Here is a 17,189-nt window from a genome sequence, read left to right on the forward strand (position 1 = left end):
GACACTGGATCATAACATCATGATCAGCCATCTGCTCATCTTCTTCTGTGATTCAATGGTTTGTCATTTACCTCTTTAGCCATTCTCAATAGGCGATGTCAGGTATAATGTCATCTGACAGCTACTTCATGTTTGTGAAGTGTTGCAGGGCTCATCTTGCTCTATTACTGTTTGTGGTGTACATGTTTCCTCTAAGAGATGTTGTGACCGGTATCTGCAGTTACTGTTGCTGTACTGACAGTATTCGTCTGTGTCTCTTAAGAGCATCTATCTGACTTCGCTACCTCAGAAGACTGACTGATGGCCATCCAACCTTGGAAGGCTGCAAGTTATCTCACTCAGTTCCTTGGAGGTTGTGGTGTGATGTTGATGCATGCTTTGTGCTTCCATAACTGGCCCCTTTGCTTTCTCCCTTCATCTTTTATGATGAGAGCTCAAATGCAAAATCTTGGAGTGATACTTACTTGACCCTTAGTCACTAAGTTTATTTTTTTATCGGAAGTGATAAAGGCATTGTAATTTCATCTAAACAATATTTCTCAGATTAAGCACCTATTTCTACCATTATCCCTTGCCACTGTAATTCATTCCTTGGGACCTTCCTGTCTACATTAATGCATTGTGTCTTAACCTGGTGCTTAATAATGGTGACTTTACCCAGATTCACTGAATGAAAACTCCTGCTGCATGAGTACTGGTGAATGCTTCCAGATTTTTCCATACCACTTGTCCTCCTGTATCCACCCATGCAGCTCAGATCATTATGTGAGGGACTACTGGTCATTCCTAGGATATAGTTACGACTTCTAGCAATTCCTTTACCTATCTGACACCATTCATTTGGAATAGACTTATCTCCCTGATTTGTGTGTGTGTGTGTGTTCATTTCCAAGGTCATTTAGATGCATGTATTCCTCTTTTAACCATATTTTGTTCTTTTCCAATAAGTTTGGCATGCATTTTACTGTTTTTATATTGTGTGCTGCACAGGAATATGTATCATAATAAATGCAAAAAAATGCAGACTAATGTTAAGGATATGCACTATAACCAGGGAGCTTGGACACAGTTTATTAAGTGCTCTGAAAATCTGGATTCCTAGCATCTTATTTGGAATTGGATTTGATTGAAATTTAAAACGACTGGATCACTGTTTGTGGAATGCTGCACATGTAGAGAAACACTGTCAGCAAGAGAAAATCAGTCTGTTTTAATTGATGGATTGTATCCTGGTTGTTTTTTCCCAGCTATGGCTTTTTCAGTTCGTCATCTTTGTAGGAAGTTCAGCACAGCAAGAGTTTGCTTTCACGTTCTGGAGTAGAAGACTATAAAAAGCTTATTCTAGTAACAATGTATGAAAATTGATCCTGCACATTAAAAGGTAGTTTAAGAGTAAGCCTGTAGGAGTGGAGGATGGGAAAGTTACTGGCTATTCTTTTCTTGTATTTCATTTTCTGATTTTAACACTTGAATTTGCAGATTACTTGTTTGGTGGGGTTTGATGGCGAAATTCATAACTATTGAAAGTTAGGTATCCTAAGATATACATTGTTATGCATTTCCATGGTGCAACTTTAATGGATAGCAGAATTACTAATGTAAGGTATCCATAGTACTCATTTGTCTGAAGCTGTCAGAGTAATTTTAATTACAACACGCATACGTATATGTGTATGTACAGATGCAGGTCATTTCATTGAAAAAAAATATCTGTCAAAAAGGCCCAATTAATTGGGAACACTTTTTCTTCTCCAGTTTTGATGTTACCCTTTGGTAATTTTTTTTGGAGGATGCTATTTTGCCCTCCACTCATATTCTAGGATCACATCATCATTGAAGAAGTCAGCAGCTTTAATTGATCGGGCTTTTCAGTGAAATGCATTTTTTTTTCTTTTTAGCAAAATACATGACTGTTATACCAACATATGCCATTCATCCCCTTCACCACCTTAGTAATACCTACTAACCCTATCACTGCCAGTACACAAGACAGTTCATTCATACACGACATACACACACAAATACACTTAATCTATCCTCTTGCCTAACCCTACTTCATAAACACTTGTGCACATATTCAATACAAACCTATTTACTTGTTTCAGTGCTGTGGTAGCGTTGTCGCCTCACAGTAAGACGCTGTCCGGTTCGATTCTCAGCTAGAGCGTCATCTGCGTGGAGACATGCGTGAATGGGCATACCTTCGTTGAAGGTTGTGCGTCAGGACTGGTAACTCGGCACGTAAAAATCAACTACCAGTCATTAGTGGACCGGAGTCCTGCTGTGGCGACCCCTAACTGGGAAAAGCCGAAAGACACAAACAAATTTTGCAGCACAGACTCTTTTTAAAACAAAAGTTTGACAAATGCCCCTCTTTACACATATTGGACAAACGAATATTTGAAATGTGTGAGACCCCTACACACATGTAAGAACACGTGTGTGTGTGTATGTATATATATGTATGTGTGTATATATATATATATATATATATATATATATATATATATATATATATATATATATAGATAGATATAGATATATATATATATAAGTATAATATGCAGATTCCCTTTAAATCCTGAAATTAACATAACGTCGACTCACATAACAGCAAAACGACTTCACTGAAAATTTAAATTAACAGACTCCTGGAACAGCATATTTCTCCTCCAAGAAACTAAACACTTGGCCACCATGGTAAACCTTGCCCTTTTCTCCACTGTAGTATGATCTTGGAGTTGGTATATTTAAGTTGGGGAGAGTGAAGCCCCCCACTTTGGTAGGTTTAACTTGCCTTGGTTTTTGTTTTACTAATTCATAGCCAAGTGGTTAGTTTCCTGGAGGTGAAATACACTGTTCCGGGAGTTTGTTCATTTAAATTTTTGCTGAAGTCATCTCACTGTTAATGTGAGTTGACATTGTTAATTTGTTGTTATGACATAGATGCATATTTGCATACACATGCATCCAATACAATATGTATGTGTATGTGTGTACAGGCAGGCATAGCTATATGTATAAAATGTGCATGTCTTAGGTTAATAGGTGTTTACTTGGCTAATGATTATAAGGGCCTTTTTAAGCCTAGCCATGCATCCCAAATCTCTGACAAGCTGTGATACCCCTTGATAAGTGTAAGCAGGGGCTTGGGAGATGAAATATTTACAAGCCAAGGCCTAGGAGATGAACCATTTACATGTTGCCTGTGTCCATTAGAGATATAGGTGCCACACCAAGGATTAATTTCCTATCCCCCATCCAGTTGTCCAAGTTTCACTAGAATTAGGTTAGGGAAAAACTCTGCTTCACATGGATGGGGAGCCTATTCCAGAGATGGGGTACTCTTCCCCAGAACTTAACATATTTTATTAGCCTGTTAGATGGCATAAGAGAAATATGATGACAAAAAGAAAAGCTGTTGCAGTGTATTGAAGTGTGAAATGCAAATATGCAAAGGTTGGGAGGGTGGCCTAATGGTTAAGGTGTTTGCCTTACAAACACAAGGTGCAGGGTTTGAGTCTCAAGGGATAATTGGCTAGGCTTAAATAGCTCACAAGGACAGTTAGCTTAGTATGAACCTATATAGTAACATCATGTCTTATGTTCTTGGGTAATTGTATACACACATTAAATTGGTCTCATAGCAGTCAAATTTTGTGACAAACGGGAACCATTTGTATCCCATCCATACCCTTTCTTTTGTTGTCCCTCCAATCCCCAGCATTTCAGTTAAAGCTAAAGTCAGCCTGCTTTACATGCTCTTTGGTATAGAAGAAAGAACATGCAGATATTGCATCTTGTTGAAGGAGACAGTTCAGTTTAAGGACAGATGTATATATATATCCAGTTTTGGTTTGATAGCGTCTTTCCATGATTTTGCAGTGAAACAAGACCAGAGATCTATAATGTTAATAGCATCATTACTACCTCTAGTAAGATCAAGTTGAAATGCCTTTTAGGCAAGTCTCTGTGGTGAACAGAATGTTCAGCTCAAAAAAGACTGCAGCTGATTAAATCATTTCTCTACATTACTATAAGACCACATAATAAAGGTAGTAGCTGAGAGACCATATTTTGAACACATACTAACACCAGCATAAAATAAGTATTATGTAAAAAATGTAATCTCAGAGATTTCAAACAATCGGAGCTGTTGCTTTAACTGATGCTCCTCACTTAGTAGACTATTTGTGAGATAGACATGAGACATGAAACCACTGTCATTGGTACTCTTCCTCATCCATGATGCAGCTATCAGCTCCCATATTTTTATAGGCCTTCAACCAAGCAGGTGTGGAGTTATTGAATAATCCTGGGCCTCTATTACCCCACTGTGCTGCATGTTGTCCTTAATTTCTCCAAATGTTTATTTTTTTTACATAGTTTGAAAGGAATGGACCCCTTTCTTAAGTCAAGGCATAATTAAACTTAGTGAAGTCAGTCAGGCTTCAATATTTGTTTGCCATGAATGCTATTCTTAGCACCAGCAATGTACCCAGAACTGCATCTTTCTGCAGCTAATAAGGGATTACCAGTTACTTGTGTCTGTTGCATGTTTAAAAACGATGTTTTATTAGCCCATTTGCTCCTCTCCTACTACAACTGGAACTGTTGCTGCTTCAACTAGAACTGTTTGCCCTTATTCCACATTGCTCTAGTTTCTACTTGCATTGCATGTCTTAATATTTTACAAATATGTCTTTCAACTGGAGATCACAGTGCTGGGCATATTGGTACATGCCTATGTTTCCATGTGTTGCTGGCTATAACAGGTGTTGCTTGGAGGTTCTTTATATGGGGCTGGACCATTCCAATTCTTCTTCCAGTAGCCAGCTGCATGGAGAGTCCAACAACTCTCCTTCCGTAGGATAGCCAAGCAGGTGATTCCTTATCAGATGCCTTTTCCAACATGGGTTAATTGATCCTGGATTATAGTCAGCTGTTCATCCTTCTGTATTACAGAATTAGACAGAACTGAATGTGGAGTATATACTCTATTTCCCCGAAAATAAGACCAGGTCTTATATTCTTTCTCCCGGCGAAATGCGCATTAGGGCTTATTATCAGGGGATGCCTTATTTACCCGTACCGTACAACAATCTACTTTTATTCAGTTATTCATGTACAAAAATTGACATTTATTAATGAACACAAATCAACATTTATTCATGTACACAAATTGACATTTATTTCGTACTTTTCTATTATTGGACAACCGTTCTAATAACAGGTTGACAGTTGTGTGAGAATTCTACATAAACAGAGCAAGAAACATTTCAACTCCAGAATATCTGCACCTTGGCTTTCACAGTTATTCAAATACAGTCATGTCATCTTTTTTCTGGAACATTGTCATAAGTGTCCAACCCCCGAATTTCGGCCTGCATTTCTTGCGACTACATTTCCTGTAGCACCATTGGCCCCAGTCTGTCATGCCTAGCAATAGAGCTGTCCTTGTCCAAGTAGCCTGCCCGTAATGCATTGGCAACACAGTTGTCGGTGCTTTTATCCCATTCATTTTTCACCCAAGTCATGAACTCTTGAAGGCTAGGCTTCACAAAGTTTCCATGCTAATTTCTCTCCATTCTATTTTCAATGTAGTCATTGAGTTCCATGCGCAAATGGTCCTTGAATGTCTTGTTTGTTGCAGTATCAAGAGCCTGGAGATTGGCAGTCATTCCTGCGGGAATCATTATTTGATCTATTCTCCTCCGTGCTAGGAATTTCTTCATTTCTTTAGCACAGGGAGTGCTGGCTGAATCCCAGACTAGCAGATCTCTTTCGCCACCTCGCAAAGCAAGTGGCAGCATTACATCAACCCACTTACTTATAACTGCTTGTGTGCACCAGGCCTTTTTCGGTTTCAGAAATGTAAATGCCTGAAACACGTTCAATCTTATCTTTCTTGCCCTTACTAATGATCAGAGGTGGGGTTTTCTTTCCATCTAGACTAATTGCCAAAATACAGGTAACACATACACTCTTGTAACCAGTGGAGAGAATGTAGATTGACGAGGCACCCCTCTAATTATTGTTTGAGATCCTTGGCCCATAAACACTGCAGTTTCATCCATAGCCATCATGTTGGAGAGTTGGTATTTAGAAAAGTCAATGCCATCAACAAAGGACTTGAACACAAGTGCACGTTTAATAACTTCAGTATCTTCCAGCTTGTAAAGTGTTGTCAATCTTCTTAGAGACAGTTCATATTGCTGAGGGAAGCCATCCAGCCATTGTTGTGATGCTTTGAATTTTTCTGGTGATATTTCTAAGTGTGTTGCTATTGCAAGGGCAAATGCTTGAATATCCTGTGCACAACCAAAGCCTTTGCTCTCCTGTTAGCAATCCACTCACAGATGATGTCTTCAAGCTCAGGAAATAATGGTTTCTGACCTGATCCACACTTACACTTCTTAGCGTTTCCCTCGTCGGCCTGTTGACTGAGGTTAATGTATGCTGCTCGCCACCTACAGACCATTTGGAGATCTGACTTCTTCTCTTTACAGAAAGACGTCAGGTTCTTTCCCCGGGAGTCCTCCACGATTCCTTTCTTGTACTTGACGGAATAGCTCTTTTTGCACTCATCTTGTCTGGGGGGGGGGGTTAATTGAAGACTTACACGACCAGAGTGGCAACACAAAATGGCGCTGGTTATGAAGAGAAGACACTACTACAGCTGCTCGTTACCATGAGCATGCACTTCCCGTGCGTTGCCTGTTATTTGACCGATCAAAGTACACCTGCGTGGGTTTATGGGCCAAGGATCTCAACTGTCAAGTGTGAGTGATGATTAGGGTTACAGTAATAATCGTGGAGGACTCCCAGTGAAAGAGTCTTATGACTTTCTGCAAAGAGAATTTGGGTGTCCGAATGGTCCGAAAAAGGCAAACAGAGTACGATAACCTCAGTCAAGGGGTGTCAATAATATTATTTTTATAATTCAACACATCCGTTGTGTGTTGTTGACTATATTAACTGTGTCTTATTTTTGGGGTAGGGCTTATATCATGAACACCCTGGAAAAACCATGCTAGGCCTTACTCTCTGATTAGGTCTTATTTAGAAAGAAATACGGTAGTAAAATTTCACTTTCCTAAAGATTCAACGTTTTATATGAAAACAAATTAGGAGATGAGTATCGGAGTTCTTTGAATAAAGCAAACATAAAAACTAAGGTACTGAAAAAAATGTTTGGCCAAGTAGAATAGCTTGTTTAGTAATGATTAGATTTAAAAAAGTTATTTGGTGTGGGGGGCAAGCTCCTATTTACCCCTTTCCTATGTAAACACCAACTCCACAGCCACATAAGTGTCATTGTGGTCTATAATAAAAAAAAATAAGATTGAAATGAAGAGAAAAGTATAATTATGGAAAAAAAAGCAGGGGTATGCCTTCTTAGAGCATAGGGTAATGTGGCAGCAATGGACCGAAGGAATTTGTTTTGAATTTATACTTCTGCAGATTCACAGAGAAGAGACATTTTGATATTTTACCAAGTCAGCAGGAATATCCATTCTTTTTTTTTTTTTTTTTTTTTTAAGACGTATGCTGTTGGATTTTTTAATGTACAAATCTACAACAGGCTTTGTGTTTACTCCTTTTTGTAACGGAATGGACCCTAACTAATTTGAGGTTACTAAGCTAAATTGTCTTTATGAGAATTGGTTTTAATAATTAATCTTATAAGCTGATGCCATTAAAGCAATACATTTATCTAGTTATTTGCCACAAATGAGTAATACGTATGCATTTCTATTGTGTGTTTTAGCAAAACAGTTTTGCTCAATAAAGCAAATGTTGAATTTGAGGATACTCAACTGATTGATAAATGAATTTAATTTCTGCTCTGGGATATAGCAGTTGACAGTGTCTAATGATTGGTAAGCTGAGGTATAAACTCTTATGTATATTAGAGGGCGATTATCCTGTCAGCCTTTTAAGGAATGTCTCACTTTTGTAGGAACGGGTTCTGAAATAGATGCTGGGAATGAAGATAAAAAGATGGCCTCACGAGCAGTAGCGTTTGTTATTAAAAGCACCCGTAAGGGGATTGTCCCTCTCTGCGCAGATGTTGCACAGCTTCTGAAGGTGAAACAGAGGTAAGATAATAATACACAGAATTGTTGTACTATTAATGTAGCCTTTGCTTGTCATACAGTCCCTTGAGCTCTGCAATTTTAGTTGATAAACAAGGGTGGACTAAACCTGTGCTGTTCATATGTGGCAATAACCTAGAAACAAACAGAATCTAATTTTACCGCTTATAGTCAACCAACCATCAAGTGGTTTTGTTTGTTGTTTATTATTAGAGAATGGACAACCTTCACATCACCACCCTGATTGGAGAACAAACTTTATCAGCAGCATGTTAATGTACAGGTAATGCTTGCTGAAAAACTAGTCCGCTGCTTCATAGCAACATATTAAGTTGCCATGGAGCTTGGACTGTAATGGAACTAATGGTTGTCATTATTTTTACACTAACTAAGCAGCACTTTTGCTGTTCAGTAGCTCAGAATGTTGAGGTCTGAGGGTTAAGGCTATGAGCTTCATCCTGTAGTGATAGGTTTGAGTCCCTCAATTTTCAGCTTCACTGTGTGTGATTCTGAACAGGTCACTTAACTGGTCAGTGCTGGTGTGCCTGAGTCAGCCATGGAAAGGACACTTGTGTCCAGTATGCTTGACCAGTTAACAAAAGAAAAATTCTGGGCCTAGAATATCTCTTCACTGACTGCCTATAATGAATGTGTGTTCTTTGTTGTTTTATGGTGAGACAGACTAAGATGAAGAAGGACATTTGGTTGAAGGGAGAGAATGTGAGCAGCATCTGTACAGGAAATGTTTCCAGCTGTACTTAAAAAAAAAAAAAAAAAAAATTGGCAGCGGTTCCTGCAGCAGTGGAACAGTGTAACTTATCAGAGGACTCGTAATTGTTTGACAGAGTTAGAAATGGATAAGACAAAGACATGGAAGTATCAGTTATTTTAAAGGCAGAGCTAGCTCGCTACAACAAATAGCCTCAGTAGGCCATGGCTGTTCTTCCATTGATGCTTTCATATGTTCACATGTAGATGTTACAAAGGACATCTTAGTCCTACTTTTCCATCATCCAGCTTATTTATTTATGCTGTCATTGTCAAAGTCTTCTTTCACAGTTTCTGGAATATTTTACATTTGTTGCTGTTTATTCTTTCTTATAATGCACACCTATAATTTGTGATGCATTATTGGCAGATCTTACGGTTGCCAATTTGGTCAGGTAATCTTGTACTGCAAGTTTCAGTAGGATAATTTCAACTACCGTCCAATATGATTAGAGTGCTTTACTATTTGCATGCTGCCAGGAATTGCACAGAGCTAATTATTTAGAGTCAGGGTTAGAGATCGCCATGGGCTCTGTTCAGAGTCCATTGTTAAAAGATCAGCCATTCAAATTGTCAGTCTGTTTAGGCTGACTGTTTGTTTTAAACCCTCAATGCATCATAATAGAGAGATCATTCAGTCTTGAGGAAGGGCCATGCTCTTTTCATAGGCTTATAGGTATTTACGATAAATGTACCCCAGGAGACCATTAATGATCACCCATTCAAATTGTCAGCCTGTTTAGGTTGACTGTTTGTTTTAATCCCTCAATGCATCATAATAGAGAGATCATTCAGTCTTGAGGAAGGGCTATGCTCTTTTCATAGTCTTAGAGGTATTTACTATACATGTACCCCAGGAGACCATTAATGAGCCTAGCCCACTAGCCCAACTTCCCAATTTCCCCAAAGCTCTGTCTGGTTAAGTGACTTGCTCAAGCTCACACAGTAGGTAAATGAAGGTGGAAAGATTCAAACCCTACACCCTTGACACAAGAAGCAGTTCATTAAGAAGTCAGAGCTTTAGTCCTCTGTGCTAAGCAAAGACTCAGTCAGCAGGATTCAAACCTGTGTGGGGAGACCCAAGTGGATCTATTACTCTAACTATTCAGTCATAACTACAACTCCCAAACTTCTCTGAGGGTGTTCAGCCTCAGACATAGGCGACAGTTACAAAAAGGTGGCTTAGATGTATTTATTTACTTCATTATTAGCAATAATTTGATTTTACAATCAGCCTAGTGATTTTTGATTTATTTCAGTACTCAGCATTTCAATACCAGTCCTTATAAACCATATACAAGAGCATCACATTTTAGAACAGATGACTGTTGTATTAGAAAAGGATCTGCAGTCGTTATCCTGTTCTTAACATTACCAGCTTTAAAGTTTCAGTCATTAAAAGTATAAGACAGGAATGAAAGAAATGAATAACTTAGAGCAGTAATTTATTGACGGGCTGTACTGTGTTGCAACAGTTGTTTGTAGGGTAATTCTGCAAATTGTATAAGAGTGGTAATAAGGAAAGGTATCCTTTTTCCCAATGTCATGTTATCTCTAAGTTAGTAAACATAGATGTGCGGAGTATGGGTGTGCACTGGGGCTTGCCCCTGCAAAAAACATTGGATTTTGTCTTCTGGATTTGACAGGCATTTTACAGAATGGGAGGTGATACTCCCATCAGTCTCTCGCCATGTAATCTCTACACCATATGAGAAAACTGACATCGACCCCCAAAGCTGTAGATTGGATTTGCAAACTGCCCTGTTGAAAGCTCTTTCAGTTTAAGAAATGACAGATTTGTTATTGGTACTTTCTATGGAAATAATTATGACCATACAGAACTAAAATCCACATCAGATTCCCCTGGTAGCTCTTCCTTTTGGCAGTAATACCCCTACCAGCCTACATCAAACATGTTCTTTACTTGTACTCATTTCCTTATGTATAACACTGGCTTTATTCGTGATAATTTTCTTAAGTCACTGCAACTGCACTTTACCCAAGTTGTGTCACTCGTATTATTCTTATCAATGGCTTCGTATTTGCAGAAAGAACAGGCACTCATCCCTTTGTCAGACAAAGTTTGAGCCACTAACTAAAGCAAAGGCTGTTGCTGCAGTTGTCCCACTAATACTATTTCATTTTTCCTGATTCTTTAAAGTTTATACTTCCATAGCTGATGCATAAAACCTTAAAAAAAAAAAAAAATCCCAATGTGACTAGTTCACCCTTTGCACCCTACTTCTGGCACTTACTCTTCCACTCACTGTTTGTGAAATGTTACATGTCCTTCTATTCATATGCTGCAGTATTCATCACATAAGGGAGTCCACCTGCGGCTGACTCTTATTTCCGGCCAGTATCCAAAAACCTTCATGCTACTGTGAGGTACGTGCTACACCAACACATTACGCGTACGTCAGCCATAAAGAGAAGTCGAATGCAAAGCGGACGTTAGCATGCACCTACCTCAGAAGTTTTCTGATGCATTTCTGATTGTCTGCTCCGGACGTTTGCTCGCTAGAACTTCTGTGTTCTAGTTTTCAGATAAATCCCCGCTGGGGTTTTTTCTTATTGAATTTGTTTACTGCTGCTTGTTTGGGTTCATGTCAGCTAAGAAGGGCAAGTGTCAGTGTGGAAGGCAGATTGCACATAAAGATGCCCACGACCTTTGCCTCTTTTGTTTAAGCCCAGACCACAACCTCACCAAGTGTCCCATTTGTAAATCCTTTGTCCCTAAGACCCTCGGGAGTTGGCTAGCCTCTCTTAAACTATATTTAGAAAACCATCGACTTAAGCAGCTAGTACCTGAAATGGATGTGATGTTGGGCCATTCAGATGAGCCTGTATCAAAGAAGGCCAAAAAGCTCGGCCTGAACCTTCTGCTACACCCTCTCTTCCAGTCATTGCTCCTGAGGCTGGTGTAGGCCCAGAGATCATGCCAGAGGTAGTAACTGTACCTTTGTAGGGTATTATAATGGAGGCCCTGAAGGTGTCTGTTGGCACGTCTGCAAGGAAAGGGCAGGTATACGATCAGGGCGACAAGGGTGAACCCAGACTCATATCCGAGGGCCCTTGTGGTATCACACAGATCATGGTGCATGAAGATGTACTTTCGGATATAGTCGAATGTAGGCCAATGTCCGGTCCTTCCACATTCCATCGTATGGAAGCCCCTAAGAAGAAAAAGGTAAAGACAGGCCCCTGACTGGGAAGCCTTTTCTCAAAGTCTCTTCAGTGCCTTTATGGCCCTTTGCCAACCCCCCCTTTTCTGTCCATTGCAGCCCTTTTCTTCTACTGCATCCTTTAAAAGGACAAATGTGGACACTTCCTCAGAGGAGGAGGATTCATCTGGAGAGGAGTCACTAGCCTACTCCAGTCAGTTGGCCTCTCCCTTAGGGTATGTTTCCTCCCCAGAGGAGGAATATAATGGTACCCATCTTTTGGAGAGACTATCCTTAAGATTAAATTTTTTTTAAGTGGGACTACTCCCAGATCTCAGAGATTCAGAACAGCTATTATGACCTCAAGTAGATGGACTCCCCTTCTCATTCTGCTATCCCTCCAGTCCTGCCTGCCTTTCTGGATGTTTTCTCAGCTGCCTCCAAATGTCCAGACTCTCAGCCTCCTGCCCCCAAGCATCCTGACAGGTTCTATAAAGTTTCTGAGGACTCTAAATTCCTGTTCAAGGCTCTTGCTGCCTATCCAGCTACCATTTCTGTTTCCATGGATAAAGTTTTAAAACTTCTACCATCCACTTCCTTGTTATCCTCTGATAAGGAAAGTAAGGTCATGGAAAGTTTGGGCAAGAAGGTCTATACTTCAGCTACCTTGACCTTCCGTGCAATAAACCATCAGACCCACATGGCAAAATACTCCCTGGCCCTTCTGGCAGATGCAGTGACAACAGTGGCAGACAATCCAGATTCCCCAGCAAAATCAAAATTAGCAGGTTTCCTTAATTCTCTAGCAAGTGCAGTTATGATGCTGCTGATGCCCCTGCTAGGGCTGCTGCCTCTGGGTCTATTCTGAGAAGATACTCTTGGCTTAGGCTACAGCCTTTGCCTGTGAATTTCAAGGCCAAATTGCTAGCTGCACCTCTGGATAACAAAGCCTTGTTTGGGAGTTCAGCAGCAGAGCTCTTCAAGTCTCTTCAGGAGAAAGAAAAGCGGCTACAAGATCTTAAACATATTCTTGCTTCCCCTGTCCCACAGTTCCAGAGAAATTATCCAGTAAAACTGCCGTTATTAGGAAATCTTCTTCTCTGATGTCTTCTTCATCTAAGAGTATAAAGGGACCCAGAAAGCCAGTCTCTGTTAAGTCTGCTTCTTCTACCCTGCCTCTAAACATTCCTTTCTGCTCCATCCCAAGCCAGGTAGTTTGTGACTATCAGCCCCCAGGGCCATCTACCCTCTTTTCTCATCTCAGTCAGTCCCTGTCTTCTTGGAAGCTGATTACTCAGCACTCTTTGGTTCTGTCCATTATCAAAACAGGATATTTTATGGTTTGGAAAAAATTCCCCTTATTCAGAGGAATTCCACCCCCCCCCCCAAAGCCTCAGGTCATCATGGACCTTCTTTCTCAGGGAACGATTGAAGTTCCCACTTCCCAACAAGGGAAAGGGTTTTACTCCAGGATGTGTTTCACTGTTGCAGTCATTGCATTTGGGGTTATCTGCTTGCAGTAGCCCTCAGTCGGCCTGATTAATAAAGTCTTGGGTCCACGTCGGTTGCTGCTGCTTCTGTGATGTCAGGTCGTCAGGGGTATAAAACATGCAGCCGACGTCATTACATCACGCTTTCTTGACGTGCGGTGCCCGAAGCAGAAGCAGTTCGCAAGTGCCAGTCGACCGACTCCTGAAATTTTCGTCAACCAAAAGTTAAGTACCCCGTTGGGGAAACTTTTTCTTGCTCTAAACCGATGTCAGTAAAAGTAAATAATTGCATTTCTTGTGAAAAGCAAATACCTCATAAAGATTTTCATTCATAATGTATTCCTTGCCTAGGCCCTGACCACGACGTACCTTGCTGTCGGTCTTGTGCATTATTTAAACCACAAACTATCCGTCGTCGGTATATTTGCGCTTCTAAATATTTTGGTGCTCTGTTCAATTATCCTATGTCTTCGGTAAGCCATCTGACTACAGACATTCCGAAAAAAACACAAAGATAAAGACAGAGACAGGCTGCCCAGTTCTCTGGTACTCAGTGAGGCACTTTCGCAGCCCCTGATACCCGCTACTTCAGATTTGCAGGCCTCTACTGAGACCCATTCGGAGTCCGGTATGCCGTGAGATGCTTCAAATGGGGAACCTGTGGATATCTCTACCTTGGATGGGTCCGGAACCGCTGTGTAGGCACCAGCTTCTGAGGATGTAGTCAGGCCTACTGACTTGCATATTAAACTGATGCCATCTTCTTCTTCAAGGCCTAAAACTCGAACCATGCCTAGAAAACGGACACCCAGACCACATGGTCAGGCCTCTATGCCTAAAAAATAAATGATAAGAATGACTGAAGATCTTATTACTTTAATCAGGGGAAGCCAACCTTCCCCCTCTGAGACCTAGGACTGAGTTTACTTATGATACTTATCACCAGGATTCTGAAATTTCTGTTTCCTCTGATGACCGGGATTTACCCTTATCTACCTATGAGGATTCTGATGCTGAGGACTCTATTCCCTCTGCTTCCCCCCCCAGAGGATTTCTCTTTTGGTGAAACCTTGCATACTCTCCCTAGGCGTAGGGATTTCTTTCTCCTGCCCCAGCACAGGCCTTTAGCTATACCTCCTGTACTGGACATTGTTGTTGATGCCTTTTCGGAATATAGCATGGCCCCTGACTCTTTACCTCCTGCTTCCAGAAAACCTGATGGATATTACAGGGTTCCTGACTCTCACAAGTTCCTTTTCAAAAATCCTACTGCGGATCCTGAAACCATTTCACAGGTACCCAAGGGCATTAAAGCTACTACTGCCAAAAATACTATCCCCTCTGATAGAGACTCCAGGGCATTGGATAGATGGGGTAAGAAGGTATACACTTCTGCAACTTTGGCCATTAGGGCCTTGAATTGCCAGTTTCATATGTTAAAATATCAACAGCATATTACTGGATTGCTTAAACAGAAAATTATGTTGATTCCTGATTGTGCTGAAAATAAGGATTTACAGGGCTTAATGCATTCTGCTGAACAAGTTGGTAAACATACTTTGCAATGTGGTTTTGATTCACTAGAGGCATCTTGCAGGGCTGTGGTAACTGGGTCTGTACTTAGAAGGCATGCTTGGCTTAAGGAGCAATCCTTGCCAGATCATGTTAAAGCGAAATTACTGGATGCTCCCTTAAATCAGGACCGCCTCTTTGGCAGCAAGGCAGAAGTTCTTAAAAAGATGGAGGAAAAAGCTAAATCTATGCAAACTGTTAAAGATTTTTTACAAGTACAACCTCCAACATTTAGTAGGCATTGGCCTTCTAAGAATTGGTCCTTTCCTGCCTCTTCCACACCTTCTCAGTCCAAACCCTGATCCAGCAGAGCACCCAGGCTTCAGTCCCAGGGGATGCACAAGACTAAGCAGTGGGGGGGCTCCACTTCCAAATCTGTGAGTAATAAAACTCCCCCTATGGTAAACTGTCTCAGTGACTTTTTTTAAAACTTCCAAGCACTTCTCAACTGACTGCCCCTTTAGGGGGAAAGAGTGCACTTCAAGCAAAGAACTGGGGACTCATTACCCAGGACAAATGGGTTTTAAATATAGTGTCCCAAGGATACAGATTTCACTTCCACACGTTACCAACTCCAAGCGGTTGGCCAGATCTACCTCCAAATCAGTGGGCAGAGGCCCAGAAGCAAGTACTCTCTCTCTTAAGCATAGGGGTTATTCAATTGGTACCAGAAGAGGAAAAGGGGCAATGTTTCTACTCGAGATTTTTCCCGTTACCCAGAAAAGACAATTCATGACCAGCCTACTCTAAACACCTTTTTGGTGATTCCAAAATTCAAGATGCTGACTCTTCATCAGTTGCTTCCTATGCTAAGCAAAGAGATGCCTGGTTGGCAGCACTATAAATTTAAAGGAAGCATACCCACACATCCCAATCAGGGAATCTTGCAGAAGATACCTGCACTTCAAAGCAGGCTACACGCACTGTCAGTTCTCTGCACTGCCCTTTGGCTTATCTACTGTGCCCAGGGTATTCACAAAGTGCCTAGCTCCAGTCATTGCATTTTGCAGGCAAAGAAATATTCAAATATACCAATACCTGGACTATTGTCCAATTCAAGCAGAAAACCAGGACATACTTTTGAATCATCTGGCTTTTGTACAAAGGGTGCTAACTTGTCTGGGGTACACCATAAATGAAAAGAAATCACACCTGGTACCCTGTCAACAAATTATATTCCTGAGAGCAAGCTTGAGTAAAACTTCCCAGATGGCTTTCCTCACGCCAGAGAAACAAATTCGCTTGACAACCTACTTCAAACAAATGGCCACAAAAACCCTGCTATCTGCAAGGCAAATACTAAAAGCCTTGGGGTTCATGGCCTCCTGCATTCTTCTAATTCCATATGCAAGACTACAATGGTATCTAAAAAGCCTATGGTGTCAACATTCTCAGGATCTAGATGCAATGATTCCTATCATTCCATGTCTACGCCTAGAGTTCCATTGGTGGGCAGAAGCCTGCCACAAAAACAGGGGACTACCATTCACACTACCCTCTGCCATCCAAACCCTAACAACAGATGCATCAGATTATGCATGGGGGGCGCACCTGGCAGGGAAGTGCATTCAGGGCAAATGGAACCCAATTCAAATGCACCTTTGCATCAAGCATAAAGAAATGTTAGCTGTACAGAATGCTCTGACAGCCTTCAAGGACCACATTCTTCCAGGACAATTAATAGTAAAGACAGACAACACCATTGTTACGTGGTACATAAACAAGCATTCTTACCCCCTCTGCAGACTACCCATGGCATTGTGGAACACAGCCATGAGCTACCAAGTGCATCTACAAGCTCAGTTCCTGCCAGGAGAACTAAATACACTGGCAGACGGACGAAGCAGAAACCTCATGGACCCACACAAGTGGAAACTGGAACCAAGGATTTTCAACATGTTGACAAGCAAATGGGGGAGCCCAGATATAGACCTGTTTGCCATGGGCGAGCCCAGATATATACCTGTTTGCCTCCCCGCAGAACTATCAATTGGAAAAGTTTTGCGCAAGGACTCCCCACAGACAAGCTTAGAAAGTGGATGCTCTGTCCTTCAGCTGGAAAAACCTATCAGTTTATGCCTTTCCTCCACTGCCTC

The 17,189-nt window shown here is 41.0% G+C and overlaps 1 protein-coding gene across 2 annotated transcripts in view; it reads left to right on the forward strand.

Annotated features, from left to right (window-relative positions):
• The window catches only part of LOC122798199, a 648,727-nt gene that overhangs the window by 73,018 nt on the left and 558,520 nt on the right, over window positions 1-17,189 (forward strand). For both annotated transcript variants that reach the window (XM_044066950.1, XM_044066949.1), the window contains exon 2: window positions 7,964-8,102. In XM_044066950.1, the coding sequence (XP_043922885.1) occupies window positions 7,964-8,102 (139 nt within the window). The remainder of the gene's footprint in view (window positions 1-7,963; window positions 8,103-17,189) is intronic.

Source organism: Protopterus annectens, chromosome 3.part1 (assembly GCF_019279795.1).
Source record: "Protopterus annectens isolate FY-2018-M chromosome 3.part1, PAN1.0, whole genome shotgun sequence".
Lineage (NCBI taxonomy): Eukaryota > Metazoa > Chordata > Ceratodontiformes > Protopteridae > Protopterus > Protopterus annectens.